Source organism: Taeniopygia guttata, chromosome 18 (assembly GCF_048771995.1).
Source record: "Taeniopygia guttata chromosome 18, bTaeGut7.mat, whole genome shotgun sequence".
NCBI lineage: Eukaryota > Metazoa > Chordata > Aves > Passeriformes > Estrildidae > Taeniopygia > Taeniopygia guttata.
The window spans coordinates 3,297,978-3,323,552 of record NC_133043.1 but is presented as its reverse complement, the minus strand read 5'-3'; the positions used below and the strand labels follow the sequence as shown (position 1 = coordinate 3,323,552).

Genomic DNA, 25,575 nt, shown 5'->3' with positions numbered 1-25,575 from the left:
CATATCTCCCTCTTTTAAGCATCGTATGGAGCATCTGTCAAGTCAAGACACAAAAGGAACATTTCTGTTGGCCAAGTAAAATATTCTGCCTGTAGTAAGGGCAGTTTTGTTATTCCTTGTGGAAAATTGGTCCTTTCACCCTCACCTGCCCAAAGAGCTCTGAAAACAAACACACAAACAAATAAACCAGGAAAACCCCACAGCAAAGACCTAAAAGAGAATAAAAGCTGTGATGAAATGCCCATCAAAGGAGGGTGTCAAAGACTGCTCGGACTGCTAGAACTGCTCCTTTCCACCTGATGTACTTCCACAAGGGTTTTACTCTTTTCTTTGGCTTTAAATGAAAAGATGAACATTTCTTTTTCGTTTTCATGTAGAGTGGCATTTTTTTCCCCAGTTTTTTTCAAGCAGACAGTAAGTATTGTCTCAAGAGGTAACAAGTTATCTTGAAGAGACTCTGCAGACTAATAAAATGCTTTGAAGAGTATTAAGGAGGTCAATCTGTCCAATTTGTTTTAATTGAACTAGACACAGATGGTATATGGTTTAGTTTAATTAGGCTGTAGATAAAGAACATTTCAACTTGCCAGTGAAGGATAAGTCACTAAATAGCAGCATATACTTGAAAATATATAAGGCAAAAACCTTTGCTGCCTAACTGAGAAACTGGGGCAATTTCTATCAAAAGATCAAAAGATTAGTCCCATTAAAAAGAATAAGGAAAAACTTCACAAGGCCCTACATAAATGATGAGTAAATTGAGAAAATTTAAAAATACATTCCGAGAAACATTTATTTACTACAAAAGTAATGCTGGTTCTTTCATTACAGGGACATAATACAATAAGGCACAGTAATCTATCACAAACTATAGTTACAATTAAATAGATTACTCTACCCATCCATTAAAGAGATCTAATTATGGACTATCATTAGCAAGAACATAATTCTTTTTTTCCCTATGTTTTTTCGATTATTACCTATTTGTTTTCTTCCTTTATTGACAAACTTCACTTCTAAGTTATCATCTTTTAAGCCAGAATAACATTAACAGTCTTTTAAAAACTGGCTATACTCAGATGATTTTGAACAAGGCTGGTAAGACTGGAGAAATCCAGTTAAAAGCTGTTTTCCCTAGTCTGATTTTTAAAATTATTATTTCAGGAAGCTTTTTGAACCAACAGTTTCCTGCCACTGGCTTATTTACAACTCCACCTCTTTTTGAACACAATGAATAAAACATATACAAAAGCTGCAAAGCTTATAAAAAAAAGATGGGGTGACACTGAGCTCCCTATTTCAGGCAAAAAAGATGGGGATGATGGGCACATTTACTTAAATAAACTGCAGCAAATGCCTGGATGATGGTGCTGACTGCAGGAACAGAGACCCCAGTTCTGCACCTGCAGAAGAAATTTCTCCTTGCTGTGCTCCTTTGAGTCTCCTAAATCCCAAGGACTGCGGGAGGACACCCAAAACCCACGACAGCATCTCCAATTCCATTTCCTACTAAATGAACTATAAATTTTTTATCTGGTTTTATAGGCATCACTTCCTATCATTTCTCCAGCAGTTGGTGCCATCACCACCAAAGCCAGAGCTCTTCCTGCCTGGGATTTTGTAGGAAATGCTCTGAACACTTTTGTATAATCAACGTTTTCCTGAGGGCTCAGAGCGGAATAGATGCAGCACAGTTTATTTGGCATCTTTTTAGCTTTTCTTGCAGTTGTAAATCTCACACACTCTTTACTTCTGCGTTAAAGAAACTGTTTAAATACCAAGTTTGTAAATCAAGCACAGTTCATTAAGCACCAAAGACTCCCACTGACTCAGATGCAAATTTTGTACTAATGTTAGAAATGCTTGGAAACCCACTGCTTCCCAGACCTTTCTCTGAATTTCTCTTCACTCTCCAGACTTCCAAAGCAGTACCTTGCATTCTGAACATTCTGCAAATCTCAGAATTTGAACTGCAGTTAAGAGCAGTTCTCATTTTTACTGAGCTTTCCCTTGACAAACAAGTGATTTCTTAAAACTGGAATGCCAAGGCACATAACTTTCAGTACTGAAGGTTTTTTCCATCCAGGTATTTGTGGAACTGCAGTGTTTTCAAAATAAATATATGCCATAAATACTTTTAGATAGATGACATTTCTGCACAAGTAGACTCACAACTGCATAACAAAAATCCAGTGCAAATAGTAAATATCTTGTATTTTGAACAGCACAGAACACCCTCAGAAACTCCCACATCAGGTGTTGATTTATTAACCTAATTTTCAAAAGCATCAAGTGCCTCCTTGCAGCTCTGCTGGGGAACACAAACACTAATGAGCATGGAAAATGAACAATATCTGTGTGCACATGCCTGCGTGTGCATGGATGAGGAATTCCACATCCCCTTTATAGTAGGGCACATTTTGCCAAAAGGCCTTAATGAAAAAAATAAATCTCATATTCCAGATACCTTCATGCATGACGTTCTCAGAAGGCAAAAAAAAAATCTGCTGGTTATGAAGGAGGAACTCGAGTTTTAATGTGATCCTTTAGGACCCCAACTTCAGGAAACGTTTAATTTTTGGAAGGCTGCATTGATTAAGATGCATTGGTCTTTTATTGCAGTGAGTAATAACCCAAATTGTTGGAGTGTATCCCGAGAGTATTGGCAAAACAAGCAGCGATGAACCTGAGGAGGGGATGCTGTGACAGGAGCAGAGCGACAGGAAAATGAAATTCAGTGCAAGGACGGCTGAAGCGAGGGAAAATAAAACCCTGCTTTTTTCCTCATTTATTTTAGAACTACTTCAAAATAAACTTTTAGTAGAGGAGCCATTTCTGGACTGTTATGTCACTGAAGTGACTTGATTTAGATACAGAACTGCTCGTGAGGAGCCTGCAGGGGTTGGGGTCTGTGCTGGCGCTGTCTCCTCGTTTGACCCTGGGGCTTTGCTGCTGCCAAGCACAAAGCTCTGGGAACCACTTTGATTTGATTTGAGCTTGGAAGATCAGTAAACAGCTGCACCTTCTCACAGAAGAGCAAAGGATTAGTCTGGAATGGGAGAATAGAACATTTTCTACCCCTCTCTCTAATGCAGCTCCAGCAAATTAAAAAAAAAAAAAAAAAAAGGGTGTTTCTATTTCTCTTAATTTTACCTCTGTGTGGGCAGGTTTCTAAATAAAACATGTTAAATATAAACCCATTTGTGTCTGACCAAAGTCTTTGGTATTATTTATGGAGAGTCCCCTTTGTGCAGGAATATTGAACAAAGTCTGTTGATTGCAGAGTTCTTTTTATTTTCCTGAATGGTCCAATCATGCTCTTGGCACACGGAGAGACAAGTAGCAGATGTTAAACAGAAATCTGAGGGATTTTTACATTTCTCCTAAAAGTTACAGGACTGCTTTATTTCTAGTGGGTTTGGGGTTTTTTTACTTCTCTTCTCCCTTTTTTGGTTCTGCTTCTCCTGAAGTCTAAATACCAAAGTATTTTGACTTCTATCCTCTTTGGTTTAAAGCAGAGTATTGACTTCATTAAATTTCAAAACTGACAACTTAATTTTGGTAGAACAAGATCAACATGACCAAAAAAAAAAAAAACCCTAAAAATTTGAGAATAACCACAAAAATCAAAGCCTGTGGTTACTGAAATTCTTATTTTTCTTTCTCAAGGGAAGTAAAATTAATATAGTTTTAATATAGTTTAAAAAAGGGAATGCCATTGATATGCATTGAGGAATTGGACTTCAGGCTTCAGATTTAACAATCCAATATCTCTACTCATAAGTAGGTCAGTCTGTAGGTACTAATACATACCTTAGAAAATAAAAGTGGATTTTCACTAAGAAAGAATTTCATAAAGCTATTTACAAGAAGGAATGTCCAGGTCTTCTTCCTGCTGCATGGTAAGACTGCAGAACTCAAATTATCTTTAATTAAACGTAAATAATTTTTGCAGGGAGGCAACAACAAGTTTGGATAATCCCAGATTTTAAATGATTCTAGGAGGAAAAGGTATTCTAGAATAAAACCTGGGACAAAGAAACAAAGAACCTTCTCCCCAAACATTCCATGTATTTATGTATGGCCTATTTAACATAGGTTTTCTATATATTCTCATGCCAGTCTGTTCCCAACTCCTTCAAACCTCATCACTGCAGTCAGGTTGCTTTTTATCCTATTTTTGGACAGGGTAAATCAGAATTTTTATACATCTCTACTTGTACATGCACACTAAAAGGAACCATTCTCTGCTGCTCACTGGAGTCCCTGTCCAATCAATCATAATTTGCTTTTCATTCCAAGAAATCAGACTCTCAAACTGCACCTGCCTGTGATTTTCCAGGCCACTCTTGCCACTGGAATGACCAAAGTCCATCTGAAAGATGGAGGAAAAAGCTTTTTTTCCTTTTCACATATTTTTACTCAATCCCTGGTAACACAAAGACGAAGAATATTGACCCCATGGACTCCCAGTCTGTGATTTACAATTCCCAGCATTGTAATTAGACACCAAGTGCTCAGTTAATGATAATAAGGCAATTAGGTAGATAGGAGAAAAGGCTATTTGCAGACTAAAGATGGATCATTTCTCATCTTATTATAACTTTAATAAAAAAGAATGGAGACCTTAAGATTCAGAAAATGTTTTTTTCAAGAGAGTTACATAGAAATAACTTAAAAAATATACTGATTCTATTAAGTTTAGATTTTAGACTTTAAGACTTTCTTTTTTATAAACTCCTTAATTAATGTCCCTGAAGTTAATAATTTACTACATTCTACCAGTACTTCACTGCCAATAGGGTCTGACCTAAATAAATAACCAGCTTTCAAAAAAATCCAAGGTTTGGGCTTTTTTTTTTCTTGCTATTTTTTTTTTTTTTTTTTTTTTTCTAAAAAAAGAAAGAAAAGTAGCCAAAGCCATGCAGACACTTCTAGCAGCTATTTTTGTAGAGGCTTTAATCTCCTTTCTGGTCCGTTCTCTGCTGGTCTGATGCTCCTGTTGCCATAGAAACAGACCTGAAGGTGCTTTGATACAGATTACAATGGTGTTCCCAACACTGAGACATTTCTTTCATCCTCAGTTCAGCAGGTACTGTTCTCATGGGGACAGAAGGGGAAATGAATAAATCAATCTCTGACTTTTCTATCAATTAAGTTCTCATTAGCAGAATTTATGATATGCTTCTGCCTTTAGTTTATGAGCTCAGCACTGATCACTGGTACTTTAAGGACTGAGGTTCATTAATTACACAGGCCATGCCACAGTTAATTTACTTGCAAGGGAACAGCAAAAATCAAATTATGAAGGGAATCATGACTGGCATCGTCTTAACTTCAGCAGGAGCATCAGGATTTGGTTTTTCAGCACAGGTAATGCACCACTGCCTTTAAAATCTGTTTGCATTAATTTCATTGGGCTGCTAGAAAAAACAGATCAATTGCAAAATGATACAGAATATTAAGATAACACTTAATACATGTTCCCTGAGGTCACTGATTACTCCAAGACAAATCCTATCTTTCCCAAAGGCTGAAGAAAAGCCTGAGAGCTATTTGGATCTCTTCAGAGTACAACCTCAGTAATGAACAGTGGAAATTAGAAAATATGAGAGCAATGGCCAAGAGGGAAACCAAACTGTTCCAGGTGATGCAGAGCACCCCTGGAATATGGATAAATGGATGGATAAATGGAGCTGATGGATAAATGGAGCTGCAGAGGAGGAGGGTGGCAGTGCTCCCTTCCCAGCCAGGATGTCCCCACCTCCCCTCCCTGCTTCTCCTCTCTCTCTGTTCCAGGGCCACAACACCTCCACAGAAGAGCTTTGCTCCTTCCTAAGAGTGCAAATTGTTCTTTCCTCCCCACCCCCAGAGGAGCTTCACTGGAGCTGTGATTTCCACCAAGGAGCTGAGGCCACACCGCTTCAACTCAGCAGAGATCAGCAAACCTCTCCAGCAAGGACAGAGCCCCAGCCATTCCCAGAGATGGGGACACTCCGGTGACACATTCAAATCGCTCTGAGCATATGGGATCTGCAGTGCTTTTCAAAATTAGCCCACTTGTTTTATTCCAAATTAAGATTGAATCTAATTTTGGTGCAAGAACTGCCACCTCAACAAACAGACAATGCTAAAAATTGCCAGCATTCTGCAAGGCTCTCTCAGTGGTCTGTCTGTGTCTCTTCTAGCTGCTGAGTTCAGTGTGCCATAATCACTCTTTTTTATTTTAAAACCCACATAGTTTTAGGGGTGGAACCTGATAGAAATGTCTATGCTGCACTTTACACATGATATCTCACGTAACAAAACAGATTATTAGTAATTCTTAGGTATTCTTGCCCCCTAAATCCAAATATCAGCACATTTACACAGAGTTTAAAGATTGACACAACAGACTTTTGCCAAGGGGAAACAAGAGCTGACTAGGAAATGATGAATCTCAACCCAAATTGCACAAAACTCAATATATTCCTAACAACTGGAAAATAAGTGCTGTTGGAATCATGCCAACTTCAATTTGGGGAGTTAGAAATATTTAATGGTGAAAATTAGCACACCCAGGAGTTGCTGCCACCACAACTGCACCCCATCCAAAAGATTTCTTTTTACTATTGGGAATAACTTAGCTGTGAGTTCTCCTTTTATAGTCCCACTGCCTAATTGTTCTGCAGTGCTAACTTGTGAAAATCTGGGATATTTTTAGGTTCATCATTTATATACATTTCCTAACTGTCTGAGCAGAGCTCTGTTCAGTGATTAACTCTTACCAGCATCACCTATGTTATATTATCTATTGCACAGGAAAAAGGCTGGAAAGAAAAATATAAAGTCTAAATTTTATGATACAGCTATTCAACACTTGCACTCTTCTGGATTGGGAAAATAAAAAGTATACTCTTTATAAATAAAAAGCTATGAGCTTTCAAATCTCAGAGGCTGTAACAAAAATCTAAACTGCACTCCCAGTGTCTCGGGCACAAACCCCATGAACTGAAAGCCTGAAGGGCTGCAGTGGAGGATGTGAGCAAATGTTCCTTTGGAGTCACACACAGTGCAGGCAGACACCCACCACCGATTTCCTTCCCATGGCTGTTCAAGGAGAGGATTCACACAGCTCCTTTCACACTGCAGGGAAAACTTTTCCATGCAAATGGCCACAGAGCCAGTTTGGAGATTGGATTACAGGGAATAGGTGGGATTTACAGTAGTTATAAAAGTTCATGAACCTGTTCCTTTGTAATTTAATTCTGCTTTTGCTGAGGATTGTTCACTGTAGCTAAAAGCCATTTCAGCTGCAATAAAAGGAGCCTGTGCTTTAATTTAGAAATAGAAAGTACACATGTTTTCTCGGGGGAGGATTAATTCAAACACATTCCAGCACAAGAGCTGCTTTCAGGTAACCTGGGAAGCTGCTTGCAGCTACTTCAGAGAAGGCATTTAGGAGAGCAGAGCCACAAACTTCTCATTACAGGCAGGGATGGGCAATGCCATGAACCTCTGTGCCCAGAACCTGCTCCCAGTGCTGGAGGAAAATGTACCAATATACCCTCAGGCTGCACAGAGCCCTTTTGGGCAGGTTGCCTTCTTTAATTTCTCTGTCTCCTATTAAAAAGCATCTTACCTCTGTCCTGGTTCTGTTCAAATTGGAATTTCACTGTCAACATAACCACACCTTGTAATGAGCCACTGTCACACAGCACCATGGAAAAACACAATTAAAATATTACAAAACCAAGCAACTTTCGCCCACTATTAAATTTTAGGGCTTTGAAGTCAAAACCATAGGCAAGAAACCTTTATTGCTACATAAACTACTTTGGATATTCTCCAGAGATTCAAAGTCAGGGTAACCACAAGAAAGAAAATGTTTATTTTTGTAAGAAAAATTATCTTGCAGTCCTGTAAAATTTGTTTTAAAGTACTTATGATAAATAACAGTAAGAATAAAAATTTTCAGCTCCTTCAGTATCACTGCACTGACTGTCATCATGCTGATTTTGTTATCTAGGACATAATTTTGGGGAAAAGACTGTGATAATATAGGAAGGAACACCATATTTTGACAAAAATATGTTTGCATTGTAATTGCTTTTTATTAAGAATATTACCTACTGCCTGCATCTAATAATGTCGACTGCAAACAAAATCAATGTGTTAATAATTATCATAATTAGAAACCACAGACATACAAACACATTGTGTTATTTCCTTAATCTGTAAATAGAGGGGGCTTTATATTTTCTCTGTTTAGGGAATGCAATGAAAATTTGCATCAGAGCTGTTTAAGAATCACTTCCAAAATCTCATACAGGCTTCTTTTTAAGAGAACATTTTTGTTAATCTGGCAAGCAGTGAACTGCTTCTTGCCAGGTCTCCCTGCATTTGTGTATCTTTTATGATGAAGCAAGAAGGTTTTCATCTTAATTAAAAAGAAAATATTGCTGGGTAAAGATTGCCTCTTACTCAAAATTCAGATTAGCGATAAAACCTGCCCCCCAGACCTTAGTGAGATATGGTTGGACTTGATGATCTTCAAGATCCTTTCCAATCTAAGTGATTCAATGATTCTATAATATTTTATTAAATTATATTTGTTGCTGCTCTGGTCTCAAGATGTCCAACGTTTATAGCAGTTGTTTTCCATTGTAAAAATCAACTACAGAGTTAAAAGCAAATCAGACAAGCCCTGCTGCTGCATTTCATTATCCTTGGAAAAAGACTGCAAAGCTTTTTGATTAAAATCCCTTTTTAACTAGTTCCATAGTAAATCTTAATACTGTGCTTCCAGTTACTGCCTTTTCTTCTCATGAGTTTGGTTTAGTTTTTTTAATTTTTTAATTCCCTAGGCCAGTCAAGCAACCCTCTTTTTCCACTCTAAAACCAGCCTCCTACATGTAAATATGATCTAGAAACATGATTAAATGCCAGTGGGGGAAACAAAATGGAAAAAAAAAAAAAAAAAAAGAAAAATATTTCAGCATTGCCTGGAACCAAACAGAAAAAGAAAACTGGTCAAGACACCTAAGGCCTTCAGGGCAGACCAGTTATATTAATTTATTCTGGCTTAGTACAGAGGTGATTCTTCAAATCATTTTTCTCAGAGCCTCAGCCATCAGATGAGCAGTGTAACAGTGCAGTAAATGTGGGCATCAGCACTCCCTGAGCCTCAGGGCAAACCCAGCCCCCTGCTGCCACTCTCAACATCAGCATTTCTGAATTAAGAGTTTCCCACTGCTCCCTCAGTACATGAATTTTTAAGGGTCAGTCTTTCTCCTCCCAGCTCTAGAATCACAGAAACTGTAAAATGAAAACCACAGTGGAGCCTCACAGGGCTCATGTCCCATCTGCCCACAGAGCACTCAGGGAATATCCACAGCACTGTGGACAGAAGGAAACCCCAAGTAAAAAAATCTTAATTTCTTCTATTGGCAGCCCCTTGCAGCAGTTCCCCATCACCTCACCCCAAAACCTGCACTGTTATGGACTTATTTGTCCCTTGCCACAAGCTGCCCTTAAGAGACCTGGTCACAGGTTAAGAGACAAAAAAATACTCAAAGATGGTGCTTTAAAGACTTTAACACTTTAGTTCTTTCCCAAATTCCAAATGAAGAGCTGCAGAATTCAACATAAAACATCTCCCTGAAAAACAGAATCATGATTTCTGCCACATAGCAGGGGTGCACGGCTGGCCAGCAGTGAGCTTGTGATCCACTGAAAATCCTGCTCCAGTTTCTTCTGAACCAGTGTCTTCATGATCAGTTCACACTGATTTACTCTTATTTTTGCTTTTTTACTGTTTTTTCTTCCTTTCATGAGTGATTTTTTGTTGTTGTTTTAATAAATTGTATCTTAACACATAGGAAAAAAATCGGAAATATTGAACTCTAGAATTGCATTATCCCAATATCCAATGCACTGATGAATATAGCCAACTCCTGCAGCATCCCACAGAACCTCACAGTTGTTCATATTCACACTGAGCTTTCAAATGTGCTTAAGATAATAAAGTTGACAAATAATTTCAGTATCAAGAGGATAATTGACTTAGAAATTGCAATATGTCACCGTTGACACCCCTGGGTTCAGTTACCCTGCAATGATGAGAGGGCAAAAAAGAAATTGCTGTTTGATTTTATGTAAGGACACATCTGCATCTTCCCATCCATTCTCCTCTAGGTGTTTAAAGACTAAAAACTCACCAAGCCCAGTCAGATTTCACATCCTTTTACTGTTGAGTCACTTGCTCTCATTTAAATTATTTTAATTTTAAAATTTATATTTCTTTTCCTCATAATTCTCCCTTGGATTCTCTATTATTATAATCTGAAAGGGAAATAGAGGCCAAGATCTGTGAGTTCTTGTGCACTCAAAGTCTTATAAACTTGTACTGAAACACATAATACAGTCAAACACTATTTTAAATTAATGCTTGGGTTTTTTAATTACATGCAGCATGTAATTAGGAACATTTTAATATATAACAAAGACAGCTTCTGGTCACTGAATTCCATTAACAAAGAAAACAAATACTGAACTCAATTTTTCAATAAACTGACCAATTATCCCTTAATATTGAACAAATCTTAACAAAGCTCATTACAGCAGCACTCCATTTCTGAGGCTGCTATTACAGTTCTACACTGATTTACCAAAGTTTTGAGTATTTCACCTGTGACTTCAAACAGCTTTAAGAACATCTTCCAAAAGCATCTTCCAAAAGCATCTTCCAAAAGCGAGCACCTGAACTGGAGGTGAGGCTTCCTGTGACTCTGGAGGGCACCAGCAGCAGGAGCTGTTGAATTCTACTCAACAGCAGCACCATAAAGAGGTGGCCACAAAGAGAAGATGAATAATTTCTGTTGAGAGCTGTTAGACAGCAGGAAAACAACTGCCTGGGCTGCTTTTTGCTAAGAACCAGAGCTCACACCTTGCCAAGTAATAAGGAAATGCACAATTTTTTTGATTGTGTGACTTCTTGTTTCACTGAAACAGCATATTGCTCCCCAGACACCACCACTGCAGTGCCACTCAAGGATGAGCACTTTATTCCCAAGTATTTTTTTACTTTTGGCACAAACAGACATTCCAACCTCACATTTAAGCCACTCTGAGTAGAACAAGAAGAGATTCATTTTAAACTTTCCTCTTTTACACTCACCTTTATTAAGGCATTATTTTGCAAGGACTGCCTCATTTCCATTAAAAGTACAGGGCACCATAATTTAACATTATTCTGATACACAAAAATTATTATTATATAATGGTTATAATTATTATAATTATTGCTCTGGAAAATTAATTTTATTAATGACAGTATTACTCTTACAATTAATGGAAAGGTTACATTGGAGCATTTGAGTACACAAATTAATTGTGCACCTGCACAAAGTAATTTAGAAAAGGATGTTTTAATATTTAAAAATCTGCTAAATGTTATGATAAGCTTTATAGCACGCTACATTTCAGAACAAAGCTTGTAGCAACTGGGAGAGGAATAAATTGCTGAATTGTAAAAGGGTTGAAATTATAGTCAAACATTTCAGTAAATTAAAGTATAATATTCTACAATCCTCTTTGTGTAATAGTACCCTCTAATGTAGCACAGTTTTAATAAAACATATTTATTTTCTGATTGCTTTCAATCTTCAAACCTTTTTTGAGCTATTGCTACTGTGTAAATGTTGAAAATGATAATTTGGTAACCCAAATACAGAAACGAGGCATTAGGCTGATTTATTAAATCACTGAGCCCAAAAACCCAAATCACAAAATGCAGTCAGCAATATTAAAGACCATTAACAACCTCTCACAGATTCTGTCACTGTGAAAAGATTCTCAATAAAATAAATGGTCTCACACACAAATGTGTGTCGTCATTTCTGAACTTCATGTGAACAATACCAAGGAACCATCTTATAAAAAAACCAAATAATCAAGAACACGTTTAAGAGCCCAACCATTCATTGTGGACACAGCAGAACTACTCGAGAGTGTCACCTCTCAATCAAGAATAACTTCCATTAATATCCTACATCACAACTGAGCACTAAGCTAAAACCAGATTTTGGTTATTCTCCTTGTGGTTTTAGGACTGACCAAAGTAAGTCAGAAATCATCTTCTGATTAGAAAATGTAGGTATATAGTTCATACCTACAAATCTTTGCTTGTAGGTATGAACTATATTCAGAGAAGGAGGAATCCAGCAGATATTCTTTAATTGTTCAGACCTTTGCTGAAATTGGGGCCCCTTTGGGCCCAGCAGGGGTTTTGCCATCAACAGTCTCCATCCAGATGAGGGATGAGAACATCACCCACCCAGGGCTGAGCTGGGTTTCAGCCTCTCTGCAGCTCCAGGCACTTCAAATACATAACTCCCAAATTCCAAAAGCCTGCTTTAGCTGTTAACTACATTTACAGAGCCAAATACCCCACTGCAAAGCTTAAAGAAATCAGGAACTTTCAGAAAAGCAAAGGTATGAAGAACAATTTTGGTTTCTTGCTCTTGCCTAATGAATGTTTTATTAGTAAGGTCTCTATCAGCTAAACAAGAGATACTGAACAGAGTAATTATACTCCTAACTTTAGCTTTTTTCTTCTGCACCTAAATATAAATTATGTGAAATGTATTAAAATGGAAGTTTTAAAAATTCTTCTCAGTTCTTCAACATTTCCCCATATTTGAATTTAAAAATGAGAGAACTTTTTAATATCTGAAATTTTCCAAGACCCCTTGTGGCTTCTGCCTATATATTGTTCACTGACCTCCTGGCTGGCATATTGAAACAATTCATGAGGAGCTCATTAAAAGCTAGCAGGAAAATTCTTCTGGTGCATTTTATCAGAGGAAATAATAGCCTACAATCTAGAGCATGAATATGTGATAAGAAACAAAACAAAGCCATTCAGACAAAGAACACTTGGAATGTATTGTTCCCATAAGCAGATGTTCAATTACTTCACTGTAAAGTGGGATTTATAAAACCCAAAGAAATGTTATTTTTATGTGAACAAATGAGATCAGTTTATTATTTCAGCAGGGTGACACAAAGATCCTGCACATGTGTATCACCAGGAAGGCAGATGTGTGGCGAGGAAAAACTGGTTGTGGACCAAAAATGTTAAAGAAGTACTGACAGAGCAGGATGGAATGGGAGTAGCCAGACTTCTAGACTAGCTCAAACATGAAAATAGAATAAAAACCCAGTAAGCCAGCTGGCTCAAGATTAAATTGTCATTTAACTGGAGCTACAGATCTTTGTGTGCAGTGAGACAAGGACCAGAGACAGCTCAAAAGATACACTCTGAGATAAGTTAGATATTAAGAAAGCTCAGAAAAAGCTTCAGCCCTTCTGGGAATTGTTAATGTCAAATAAATCCAACATAAAGCAAAGAAAATAAAATGCTGATTCATGGCTGGGTGAACACCTCAAGGTTGTCACATTCTGAGGACATTGTTCTTGGTCACACTCAAGCTTACTGCTCTTACCAAAAATAGATTTTTCAGTCCATAAATGTTCATTTCACAACTGTTAAAACTCACTTGGACTCAATTATCTGTCGAGAAGAACCCATTGATCCTGTCTGTAATCCTCTCTCATGGGTGTAACAACATAAATCCGTGTAAAGCAGTGTCTGAAATGTCAGTGTACTCACATCAGTGTCGGGCCCCTTGTCAGCCCCAGGACAGGAGAAGGTAACGAACTCATGGCACCTCTTATGAACCACAAAACAGCAAACTGGCAAAAAAAGGGGGAAACAGCAGTTAGAGTGGTTGGTGGTGTAACAAATATAAAATAAAACTTAAAGATTTCACCTGTAATCAAGCAGAGTCCCATGTAAAATAAAGACACAAGCCATCAAGCAAACACTGTGATTAAAGAGGACATAAGCATTCACATTTAAAAACCAAGAGACTGCACAATGATAAATCTTTAATGCTGGAGACAGCCCACAGTGCTCAAATACAGAGTGGGATAAGCAGTTCTACAAAGCCACATTTCCTGAATCTCAGTCCTGCTCTGTCACAGGAACTGTCAATGTGCATCCAGGAGACCAAAGTGAGGAACATTAAGCTGGAATGAAACCTATCCTTGGGTGTGGGATTTGCTCCCCTGCATGCCTGGGGAAGGTCTCTACAAAAATCCAAATCTTTCCCAGTTAATTCCTTCTGTGAGGGACCAGATCTCTCTCTGAGTGAGGTTGCTCTAGAGAACAAAGTGTTCTCATAGCACAGAATGGCAGGAGATAATGGGAAAAGAAAATTAGCTCCTGATTGCAATGTGAAGCCCATTTAAAATTTATGAATGATCTCAGAGAACTTTTTCTTTCTCAGATAAAAAAGCTCCTGCCAGGGGATCGAGGCCATAGGTTGCCACACAGCATAGGACACACATCCCTCTAAACCACAGCAAAAGAACAATTTGCTTGAGGGTGCTGAGTTTAAGAGTCAGTATTCCAGCTTTTCACCCCCACTATGGCCTCTTTCATAATATTAAACTTAGTTCAGATATTTTGAAATTCGTCCACATTTCGATGAAACAGATAATCAAGATTTAAGATTGAAAAAACCTTGTAATAAACACCATGCCATCAAACAGTGAGTCAGGAGACTATAATGAAATGATTTTAAAGTAATTCACAGCTTGTTTATAGGTAATGCATTCTCTGAATACTTGAAATTTTGCATTTCCAACACATAAAAACACACTATTTCCCAAATCTCAAGAATAAAATAGACTTGAATTGCTGAACAACTGCAAACATTGAATTTCCTCAACTTCAGGGGAAAACATAATAAATTTACCAAATTGTTCTAAAGAGCTCATTGCATGAGGCAACTTTAACACTTCTCTTTCCCATTTAAAACAGCCATGAACTGATTTCACAAATAAAGAGTGAAGAGAGCTGTGACCAGGTGCACCTGCAGGTCACAGCCATGATCCCACTAATGCCAGCCTGGCCTCATCCCCACCCTAAGTCTGCCTTCAGAGCCTAATCACCCTTCTCTCCCTCCCAGCTATTTTTCATCAGTGTCCCATGCAGAAATGGTTCCCAACTGTTCTATTTCCGACGTGGCATATGTTTGTTCCTTGGGCAAAGGGAATAAAGTGGGTTTTGCTCCATGGATTCCAGATTAGCTCTGCTGGCTCCACTTGAGCCACAGCTCTGGCTCAGTCATGCTGCCCACTTGGTTGTCTAGTTTGTTAATCAACCTAAATCCCAGTGAATCCTGCAATTATCATTTTGATGGTTTGTTTTCTACCAACTGAAAGATCACTAAGTGGCAATTACCATTAATATTACTTGCAGCTGAGTCATATTTTACTTTCAGATTATATTTTTGGTTCCAGATCTCCCAGTCTCAAGGACAATAGGCTGATTAGTGTTTTCAGTAATAAACCAGATGCAAAAAAAAAAAAAAAAAAAAATTAAAAATTGGAATCTTGGTATATCCTTCAGAAAATAAAGAAGTTAACAAATTATTTTTGTAAAAGTTGCAAAATATAATGTGATAATCAATGCAAAAGATCTGAGAAATATTATGGGAATATCTGGAGATTTGTAGAATGGAGCTGCTTCACCAATGCCTGCCATTCCAATTCAGACCTTGGAGTGGCTGCTCCAGCTCTGCCTTTATTCAGCAATATGTGTAAGGAAAATTGAATATCTGGGGATCTGTTTTGGGCAGAATTTCTGGAACACCCCAGCCACGTCCTGTCTCTGAGCTGACAGCCTCTCAGAGCGTGTGAAGGAATTCATTCAACCAGAGACAATGTCGACCTTGTTTTTAATATGATTAAGCATGGAGATAAAGACATGGGAAGAGGAGTGCCACTGTTTGCTCCAGCCCGTGAACTTTAGCTGTGAACTTCCCTGGAAACGATGCTCACGACACTGCAATGGAAAGGACAACTCAGCTGCCAGAGTAAGCAAACCACGGAGGATTTGTCCTTTTGGACTTGGGCTACACCTCAAAACTGTGTGCTAACACTTTGATTATCAGTGTTGGTTACTGAAGTCTCAAAACTGAATTTGTGTTCAGCCTAATAACAGACTTTGATAGGAGTTGAGGGCAACTCAACATGGACAGCCTTGATTCTTTTTCCTTTATTTCCCATTTCTAATGGGTGACTTATCTCCAAAGAGCCTGGCTCTTTAATAAGTGATCCAAAAGCATCAGACCTGTCTCACCTTTTGAGAATACTCAAAAGAAAACCAAAGACTTTGACACAGAAATAAACAATGCAACAAGCAACTTTCATGGAATCATAAACCCAAAGGGAAAAGAACAAGTGTCAACTGAAATCCATTGGACAGCCATAATTTCTGTACATATAATTTAACATCCAAAGTTATAAGTTGAAATCCAGCCATTGGACTGTATTTTAGCATTTGTTTTTAGTGTTTTCTTTATTTCATGGAGCAACACAGATCTGGAGAACTCATGTAAAAATTTACTTAGTTCAGCTAAGTGCAAACAAAGTGTCATCTGCCTAAAATAATGTGCCTTTTTTTTTTTTTTTTAGGAATAGAGATAAAAAATAACCTCTCACTTGTTACTTGTTTTGAAGATGTTAAGAGCTTCACATCACTTACTGCAACTGTAACGAAATCACATTATGTTCACCACCTTCATGTAATGAAAGTTGTATTACACTGCTTTGCAGAGGCTGCCAGGAAATTTGTTCCTTTACACTTTACCATGAGCTGAAGTGAGCTGGCACACATTATGCAGAGTAGCTTGAGAGCAAAGTGGCTCTCGAGCCTGACAGCTAAAATTAAAAGAAAATTATTGAGGTATTTTCATGTTTTGACAGCATGATTTTGATCTGTGGTATATATATAGAATCTGGCTGCGAGCTTCCATCCTCTCCAGCTCTGGACTTGCTGGAGCCAAAGGTTCCCTGAGCCCAGGGAGAGGAATGGGGAGGGATGCAGAGAACAAAACAGGCCTTGTGCTGCAAACCAGACTAACTGCTCGCTCTCCGCTGGCACGTGGCATCCCCCTGGCTGCTCCCTGCCCTCCCAGAGAGCAGAAAATGCCAACTGGGCAGCACAAAACCAAGGAAGAACCTGGAGCACTCAGTGCATTCTCAGAGAAAACCAGCTGAAGTTTCTCCACAGGGTTTGTGGGATTTATGGTGCATAATGGAGGGCAACTCATTCTACCCAGCACTGCTCTGTCCAGGCACAGCACTGAGAAAAACATCTTGTTATCAATAATATATACATATATATATATATATACACACATATATGTCGTCACTTGGAGTTACAATGCTCCACTGACAATTTTCAGCTTTATTCCAAATTATGTGGCCTGAAAAGATTATCATGATATATGGTCAGGTGAGAGTTCTCTGCTAAAAAATATTGCTACTAATGGCTTTCATATATGACACAAATGGATGGGACCAAAGTGAAGTACTGCAATCATAAAGAACAGAAACAGAAGCAATCTTCCTTAGATGATCTATAAAGAAGAAAAGCCATTGCTGAGCCCACACATCTCTCAGCCATATGGCTGAAGAGCTCCACAATCACAAGCATTCTGAAGAACAAGGGGTAAAAAATATCAAGACAAAAGTCACATGCTTTACAACTGAGAACTATTAGAAAAGGTCAAGAGATTTTTTTTTTTTTTAATCACTTGTAAACTCCCACTTTTGGAAGCAAAAGAACAAAGTAGGTGAGGCTTTCCACTAGATATAAATAGCTCTACTACACCACAGTATTTATTTATTCAGTAAAACAAATTCAGCTGCAAACCTAAAGGGTGGAGAGACTGTATTTGCCAGAGAGCCAACTGAACTGCCAGTTACCATCTACAAAGAAATCAGTGAGCCTTTTTCAAGCCATCTTTGACTTATTTTTGTAATCATACAATTATTAAGGTTGGAAAAGAACACCAAAACCATCAAGCCCAACCTTAAAACAAATACCACTGTGCCCACTGACATAGTGGTCCAGACTATTGTCCCAACTCAAACGGATAACATTTTAACCAGTGCAGAAATCACATCTTTTTCTATGTAAACCAACCCCAAATCTGTGGCTCCACTGCCATGGCATTACTGGGTGCCCCACAACAACAGGCACATAATTTGTTTCCAGGTTTAAGGCATTGATTATTCCACAGTGATGCAGTAAAATAATTTAAAAAGGCTTCATATAATCAAGCCTGCTCTCCTAAAATCAGTGGCTGGCCTTGCCAAGGTAGCCTTTGCAAGTTCACAAGTGAAAGCAATCCTGGTGTGAGCAGTTCATTAACAGAACAATTTATTCCTGGGTGAAAACCAACTAGCATCTGTATAAACTCTTCTTATACTGTTAGATGGAAAAATAAAAACTGTCTCTCACAAGCAACTTTTCCTGCAGTTACACCCCGGGGGTTTGAGTGACCAATCAATACAGGATAACAACTTGTTACTAACCAAGAAAATAATTTGAAAGAAAGCTCCTGACCAATTAGAGTCACCCATGAGGTCTGTAAAACTGTATAAAAATGAGTTATGTGAATAAAGAATGGGCTTTTTCCACCATGAAGAAAATGGAGTCCCATGTGATTTATTCCCATAGCAGAGGAAGCAGCACTGGAGGTCTCGTGGGCAGCAAGAGGGAAATAACTCTGTGCACACTCTGTATTTGTTGTTGGGTTCCTGCCTTGGGGCTTTTTAATCAGAACTGGACCAAGGAGCTCCCAGAGAGGTTCAGTAAGAACAAAACTCTCCCTGGGTTACTCTCAGAGGGCTCCAGAGCACTTCAGAGTCTCTGCAGGGGTGTGGAGCAGGACTCATGGCTGTGCTGCTGCTCCACACACTTGGCATTCTCACTGAGGCCACAGAACCTCCCCAGGGGCCCAACTCTGTGGCTGCCCTGTGATTCTGCACAGCACCAAGCAATGAATGAATGAATGAATGTGCCACATGGCATGTGTTAGATCATCCTAAGATTAAATATAGCAATTACAATAAACAGAAATACAGTAGTACTTAAAAATAGACAAACCAATTAAATACCAACTGCATTTCTTGTTTAAATAAGTACTGTTTAAATAAGTTTACTAGGAATAGATAAACAAGAAGAGTAGCAATTAAGATATAGGATGTAGCAATATTTGTCCTTCTCCTCTTCTGAACATATATAACTTGTAAAAACATAATGAATCCCTTTTACAGGGATTTAAATATAAGCAAGGCTGCAGATTATAAAGCAATCACAAGTCACAAGCAGCCCTGACTTTGACTGCTACCAATGCACTGAATCCACTGAGAATTTTTAAAAACTGAATTACCCTAACTTTTCTAACATATATAATTTATAATACACCAGCTTGCTTTTGTGCCAGTGTTTCACCCCATCTAGAAGGAAGTGCTGTCTCAGGAGAGTAGCCAGGGTAACACTTAAAACTGCTTTATGCAATCTTTCCACTTGGCATTTCCCACTCCTTTCTGACTAAACCAGCCTGGAGCCCAGCAAGACACAGTCTGTTCCAAGCTAAGATAGAGAATAAGAAAAACAACGTCTCTGCCCATCACCTTAACCTGTTCTTAAGCTTCTTAAAGCTCTTTTGTGAGCCCACAAGGTCACACAGCACCTTCTTTCTGCCCTAATCTGTCTATGGCTACACATTCCCTGGCTCACGGGCTACCTTCATTTTCATTGTTGTTTCTGCAAAACTCAAGCTACCTTCTCAAAAATCTGCCCTGGGGCAAGGTACAGAAATACATGAAATCAATATTGATAAATTGTTATTTCTATTTCTAAAGCTCCATGTCTACCTGCTAATAATTACTCTGCCTAATCTCAAGTTCATACCTGACCTTGCTGCAGATTTTCTGCTTGGTCAAGTTCAATTAGACTAAAAAAACTCAGGTGGAGGACAGAAATATGACCACTGTAAACTCTGCTGTTTAATTTAATTTATTTTTTTTTTTAATTTGAGAGAAAGTAACGGTTAAATGCAACAATATCTTATTTGTGTGAAAGGATTATACATATCCTCTGGGCAGTCTTAACTACTCAGGTCATTAACTCCTTTACACTAAGTAGAAAACAGATGGATGTCTCTGGTAAGCTGGCTTTGCAAGCTCCACAACAGTGTGAAAATACAGGCTGTGTGCCTGGCAGGGAATGCATATGCATTTACATCTACCCAAACAACTTTGGCAGACCTGGCAGTACCGTGGGATAAAATGATAAATATATACTTGCACATTTTAAATTAGAAATTTATACCTAACACGCTTTTGAAGCAGTTTGGATTTAGTAAAATACCTCACATAACACATTCAAATCTGTCTGAATACTATATTCAGATACATATTATACCAGATTTGTAATTTCTGCCTTCCATACAGGAAAAAGAAGGTACTTGATATATTTTATTCTACTGAAACTGCAGCACAGTATTTGCAAAACTGAGGAAGAGTTTCAAAATATTAAAGGATTTAATGTAATATGAAATATTCAGCACCGTTTCAATCTACTTGTTAATTCTATACTTTCTGAGACAGAGCCCTCTGTTTCCATGTAAAGCCCTTGCTAAAATTTCACAAAACCATTAATCTCCCTCCTTTGAGGTGTCCCATTTTATAAATGAATAATAACCCAGAAACCATCTATCAAAACCAGTGCTGAAATAGCTATTTTGAGAACTTGTACCAACAAAAAAGGTGACCCACAATCATAGACTTTTTCTACCTCTTCTGCAGTTTGAATTCACTTCAGCTGAAGGAGCTGCTGCTGTAAATGTGTTTTCTGCAGCCACAAAGCCCCTCTGGGTGCTGCTCTCATCTGCTCTGGGGCTGGACACAGGCACAGCAGTGAGGAACAGCACAGCTCTTCCAATTAAAGAGCTAGCACAACAGGAGAGCCCAGAACTGCTTCCCGTGAACGCTGAGCAGTTGTTCTTCAGATTTTTCAGCTATTTCAGCAGTGACCCCAATTGCAGAAATGGGATGTTTAAACAGAGCAGCTCCTTCAGTTTGAGGCATCACCCAGCACAAAACCCAAGGGCTGGGAGAGGGAGCAGGAGGAAGCAGCTCATATTAAAATGACGTATTTTAAGGCTGTATAAAACGATGGGATACAAGCTGAAAGCAACTCTCCAGAATGCAGCTGATGGGTTGCATTTTATTCTGTAACACAGCTGGAATTCCAGACACTGACAGCAAGCAAAGAGCTTTTGGAAAATCACAGTGGCAGCCTCTACAAGAGAATCTCCCACAGCATGAAAAATGAGGTGCTCAGTGAGTAAATCATCTCTAGAGCCAAGAGCAAGTGCGATGGCTTTGCTCTTACAGGAGCAGCCACGGTGCCTTCTCCCAGCTCTGTCCCACACCCCGAGCCCGGCCCAGGAGCTGCCAGAGCTGCTCCCCACTGCCAGCCCAGCTGAAACAGCTCTGCTCGCTCAGGGAATGCATGAACACAACTTTCTGAAAGACTTATATGGCTTCTTAATCTTTCACCTGACGTTAAATCACCCCACAGTCAACTGAACGCGGCCTGGGCCACACTCCCAAGGAATGGCTGAACTCCCTGACAGCTCCAGGTGTGGAAAACTGATGGAAAAAGGCAAGCACACTCACACAGCAGGTGTGGAAAACTGATGGAAAAAGGAAAGCACACTCACACAGCTGGGAGGGTCTACCATGAACCCTTTAGCAGCAACCTTATAGCTTGTTGTTCCCAGCGTCCCGTCCCCATCTTACTTCACAACCATAAAAAGCATTTCCCGTGAGTACGATTTGTAAGGACACCAACACAGAAAGGGAGATGCCAGAGCTGAATGCCAGGAGCTGAACGTTAAAATATTTTGGGGTATTTTGAATTTAAGCTTTCAGTTGTGTTTGAGAAACCCTATAACGTGCTTACAAAATTAATGAACCTCCCTTGCCAGCAAACACAAGCCATACACTAATTTCATTATTGCCAAATAAAGTTTATTTTTCTTCAGGGTGGCAAGAAGTGAGACTAGGATGACACTGAACAAGCTGTTTGAAATATGAACAGAGCCATACCCTAAGCACTGAACTACAAGAAATAAACTTCCTGCAATACCTGTTAGGACACAATCCTGACTGGAGATTTGTATGAGGAGAGTTGAGAGGCTTCAAGGTGACTTCTGATGTGAAGTGACCCACTGGAAGGTGCGAAGGAGGGGGTGGGATGATGTCAGAAGATGTCACACAGCACCAATTCGTGTTGCTCTAAGGTAATGAGCCTCTCACCTCCTCTCCTCTCCAGGTTTTTGGATGACTACAACCTCACAGAGCCAGCAGCCTCCTGCCATCCCTGCCCTGAGGCCTCCACACGTTCCATTCCAAGAAAACAAAAACACACATTATTTTGGTTTGTTTTGCCAGTAATTATTCTCTGCCTGTCTAAACCTACCAAAAGTGTGTCTTGAATAGAGAAAAGTATTTTAAACAGGAAGGTTCAAAAGACGCAGCTGAAATTTTCAAAGGATATGGAGGAAAAAGATCAAGTTCAGCTCCTTTTGCACATAACAGTTACTAATAAAACCAACTGATAATTCCTGGTTACTAATAAAAAACAGATACTAACTCCTTTAGACACCTTTCTCAAAGAATTCAGGCCAGTTTAAAAAATCCTATCCACCCATTCTCTTTCAGCAGTAGTATTATATCAAGAAATTGAAGAGGTTTTGTTAATTAAAGATTTTTCCAGTTCCTGTTTCTCTTCATTATTTCCATGTTACCCAACAGATGCCCAATATTTGTTGCAAGTCTTATCCAATTACATACATCTTATTAAAGGGTCATCTGCTAGAAACTTCAATATCACTTTCCTGCTCTCATCAGTCACTATAAACATTTCATCTCAAAGAAACTGCAACTTCTCAAGAAGAAAAACAAAACACACAAAAAATGTGAATGCCACATTAGACTAATTACAGTTAGAAATTTGTTGCCAATGTAAGACAACACATGAGACAAAACACACATTGGGAAACCAATTAAAGAATTAAGAATATTCACCCTCAGATTTCTTTTCCACGGTATGTTTGGCGGGTATATTATTTACTCATAACAAGCAGATTAATTTTGTAGGTTTGGAAGTTATCAAAATTACATGGTTGACTAAAAGACATAAGTTACAGTAAATCATTCCAATAGCAGAAGTGATATTTACAAGAAGTACCTGAGGGCTCAAAGATTGGCAGTTCATAAATAACAAAATATGAAACCATGGAAACATATCATTTAATTATGAACAAATTATTTATATTTGCTGTAAACGATTTAATGAAAAAAAATTCAAAACAAGGAAGGAGATGAGATGGGAGGTTTCCAGCAAGAAAACCCTGTGGCAACTGTCAGTGGGATTTTTCACCAGGCAGAATCACAGGACCATAGACTCGTTTGGGTTGGAAGGGACTTTAAAATCATCCTGTCCCACCCCTGCCATGGCAGGGACACCTTCCACTGTCCCAGATGCTCCCAGCCCTTCCAGCCTGGCCTTGGGCACTGCCAGGGATCCAGGGGCTGCTCTGGGCACCTGGGCCAGGGCCTGCCCACCCTCACAGGGAAGGATTTTTCCTAATTTCTAATGAAAATCTTCCATCAGTTTGAAGCCATTGTCCCTTGTCCAGTCACTACAGACTCTTGTGAACACTCCCTTTATGTTCTCTGTAACTTTTAAAGGTACATTTTGAGCACGGACAGAGAACCCCTGACCAGGCAGTGCCCATCAGGGCATGAACCCAGCAGCAGGTGGGCAGGCAAAGCCCTCCTGGGCTGGCCCAGCTCAGCTCTGTGCACTCCTGGGGCAGCACATCCTCAGCAGGCAGAGCTGACAGAGCCATCATTTCCTCAGGCACGGGGAAATAACCACTTCACTTTGACACATGGCACATTGCTGTCAGAACCAGTGGCCCTGCCTGCTTGTTTCCATGTCCAAACACTTCTGCAGTGCATTTTTTTTTGGCAGTGTTAGGTTTTAGCTGGAGCAGTTCCCCAAGTTAGCTCAATATACAGCACATGGAAGCTCAGACAGCGCAAAAACAGAACTGCAGGACCACCAGAGTAGCTGAGATTTCTACCAGGGAAAGTATCCATCTAATAAAAACCTGTATCACTGTTGAAACTCAATCCTTCTGGCATGATTAGGTCAAAGAACAGACGACTTCTCCACTGTGTCCATGTGGCTGACAAAGATTTTAAAGCATTTTTAAGCAGAGACAACACTTGTAGAACCTGATAATTATCTCAGAATGCTCCGCGAAATTTAGGCTATGTTTGAGCTCTTGATTCTGAGAAACAATCATGGTTATTCTTGTTACTAAGTCATATAAAACCCTGACTGTGAAAATTGTTTAAGTGCATTTTCCACTGCATGCTCATGACATATTTGTGCAGTCTTTCCTGGCTCACTGAAGCAGCAATATAAACAGCATTTCTTAGTTTCTGTCAGAGAGACTGAGCAGTATTCTCATGATATGGAAAGGTAAACACTATTCCCTCACCCATGTATTTACTAAAAGCAATAAATTAACACAAATGAAAAACGAGGCACGAATGTCAGTGATAAATTAGCTGACATTCACCTGAGAATATTGCTTCCAACTGGCCAAGAATCTTCAAGCAGCAGTAAAGGCCTGGAATTCAGTAAGCCATGACTCAAACCAAAATAAAAAAAAACAACAAGAAATATGAGATTTCAACTCATTCCCAATCACCACAGAACATGCATTAAGGGTCTGCAGAGCAAAAGTGAAGCAAATCAATTTTTGTCATTACTGTCTTTGCAGAGTGCTTTTATTCAAGGCTTTACTGCATGGCATTGGCACTTTTGAAGTCAGGTCATAAAGGCAACTGAAAAAAAATTAAAGCAGTCTGGGATTAAACATCAAATCTATAACTTGGTAAGGAAAACAAGATCCAAAGTTTGGGCTTCAGGTTGACAGTTTTTAGAAGCACTGATTACTAACAGTTAAAATAAGAAATCCTTCTATTTTTCATGGGTTTTAAAAATATAACACCTTTACTAATAAAAAAGAAAACACTGAAGCCTCTTGCTTTTGAACTTTAAAATTTGTCTGACCTGAACAATACCTATTTCCCCTATCTCCCCCTTCTTACTTACACTGCAACAAAGCAATGCATTTTTTTACAATGTGCATTTAACATAATTAGAAACTACAGCTTAACAAAGTCTCCATAATACACTTGTGGGTGCCTGAAATGTCTTGTTATTCCAGAACTATTAAATGTACTAGTGGATGTATCCATTTTAAGTGATAAGTCATTGCTAGAGGTGTCATATATATAAATCATGTCACTAGGCCTGAGGAGAAGTTAAAAAGGACCTATTTGGTTTTTTTGCAGAAAGAATTAAACACATGTCAGAATTTTTTTCACTGGTCTCTTTGCTTGACTGCAGCACTCTGCTAGACTTCAGCGAGCCAGGGGAAAGAAGGGAAAGAAAACCCCAATCTACAGAGCAGAAACCCCAATGAAGGCGCTTGTGGCACACAGCCCCAGGTGACATCTGGGAGCAGCTGGTCCCAACACTGGGAAATGACACAGAGACCAAAATTAAAGCACTAC

General features: G+C 38.9%; 1 protein-coding gene across 3 annotated transcripts in view; it reads right to left on the bottom strand.

Moving 5' to 3' along the window:
• PRKCA (protein kinase C alpha) overlaps window positions 1-25,575 on the bottom strand; it is a 146,929-nt gene that overhangs the window by 74,541 nt on the left and 46,813 nt on the right. For all 3 annotated transcript variants that reach the window (XM_030287463.4, XM_030287464.4, XM_030287465.4), the window contains exon 3: window positions 13,655-13,737. In XM_030287463.4, the coding sequence (XP_030143323.1) occupies window positions 13,655-13,737 (83 nt within the window). The remainder of the gene's footprint in view (window positions 1-13,654; window positions 13,738-25,575) is intronic.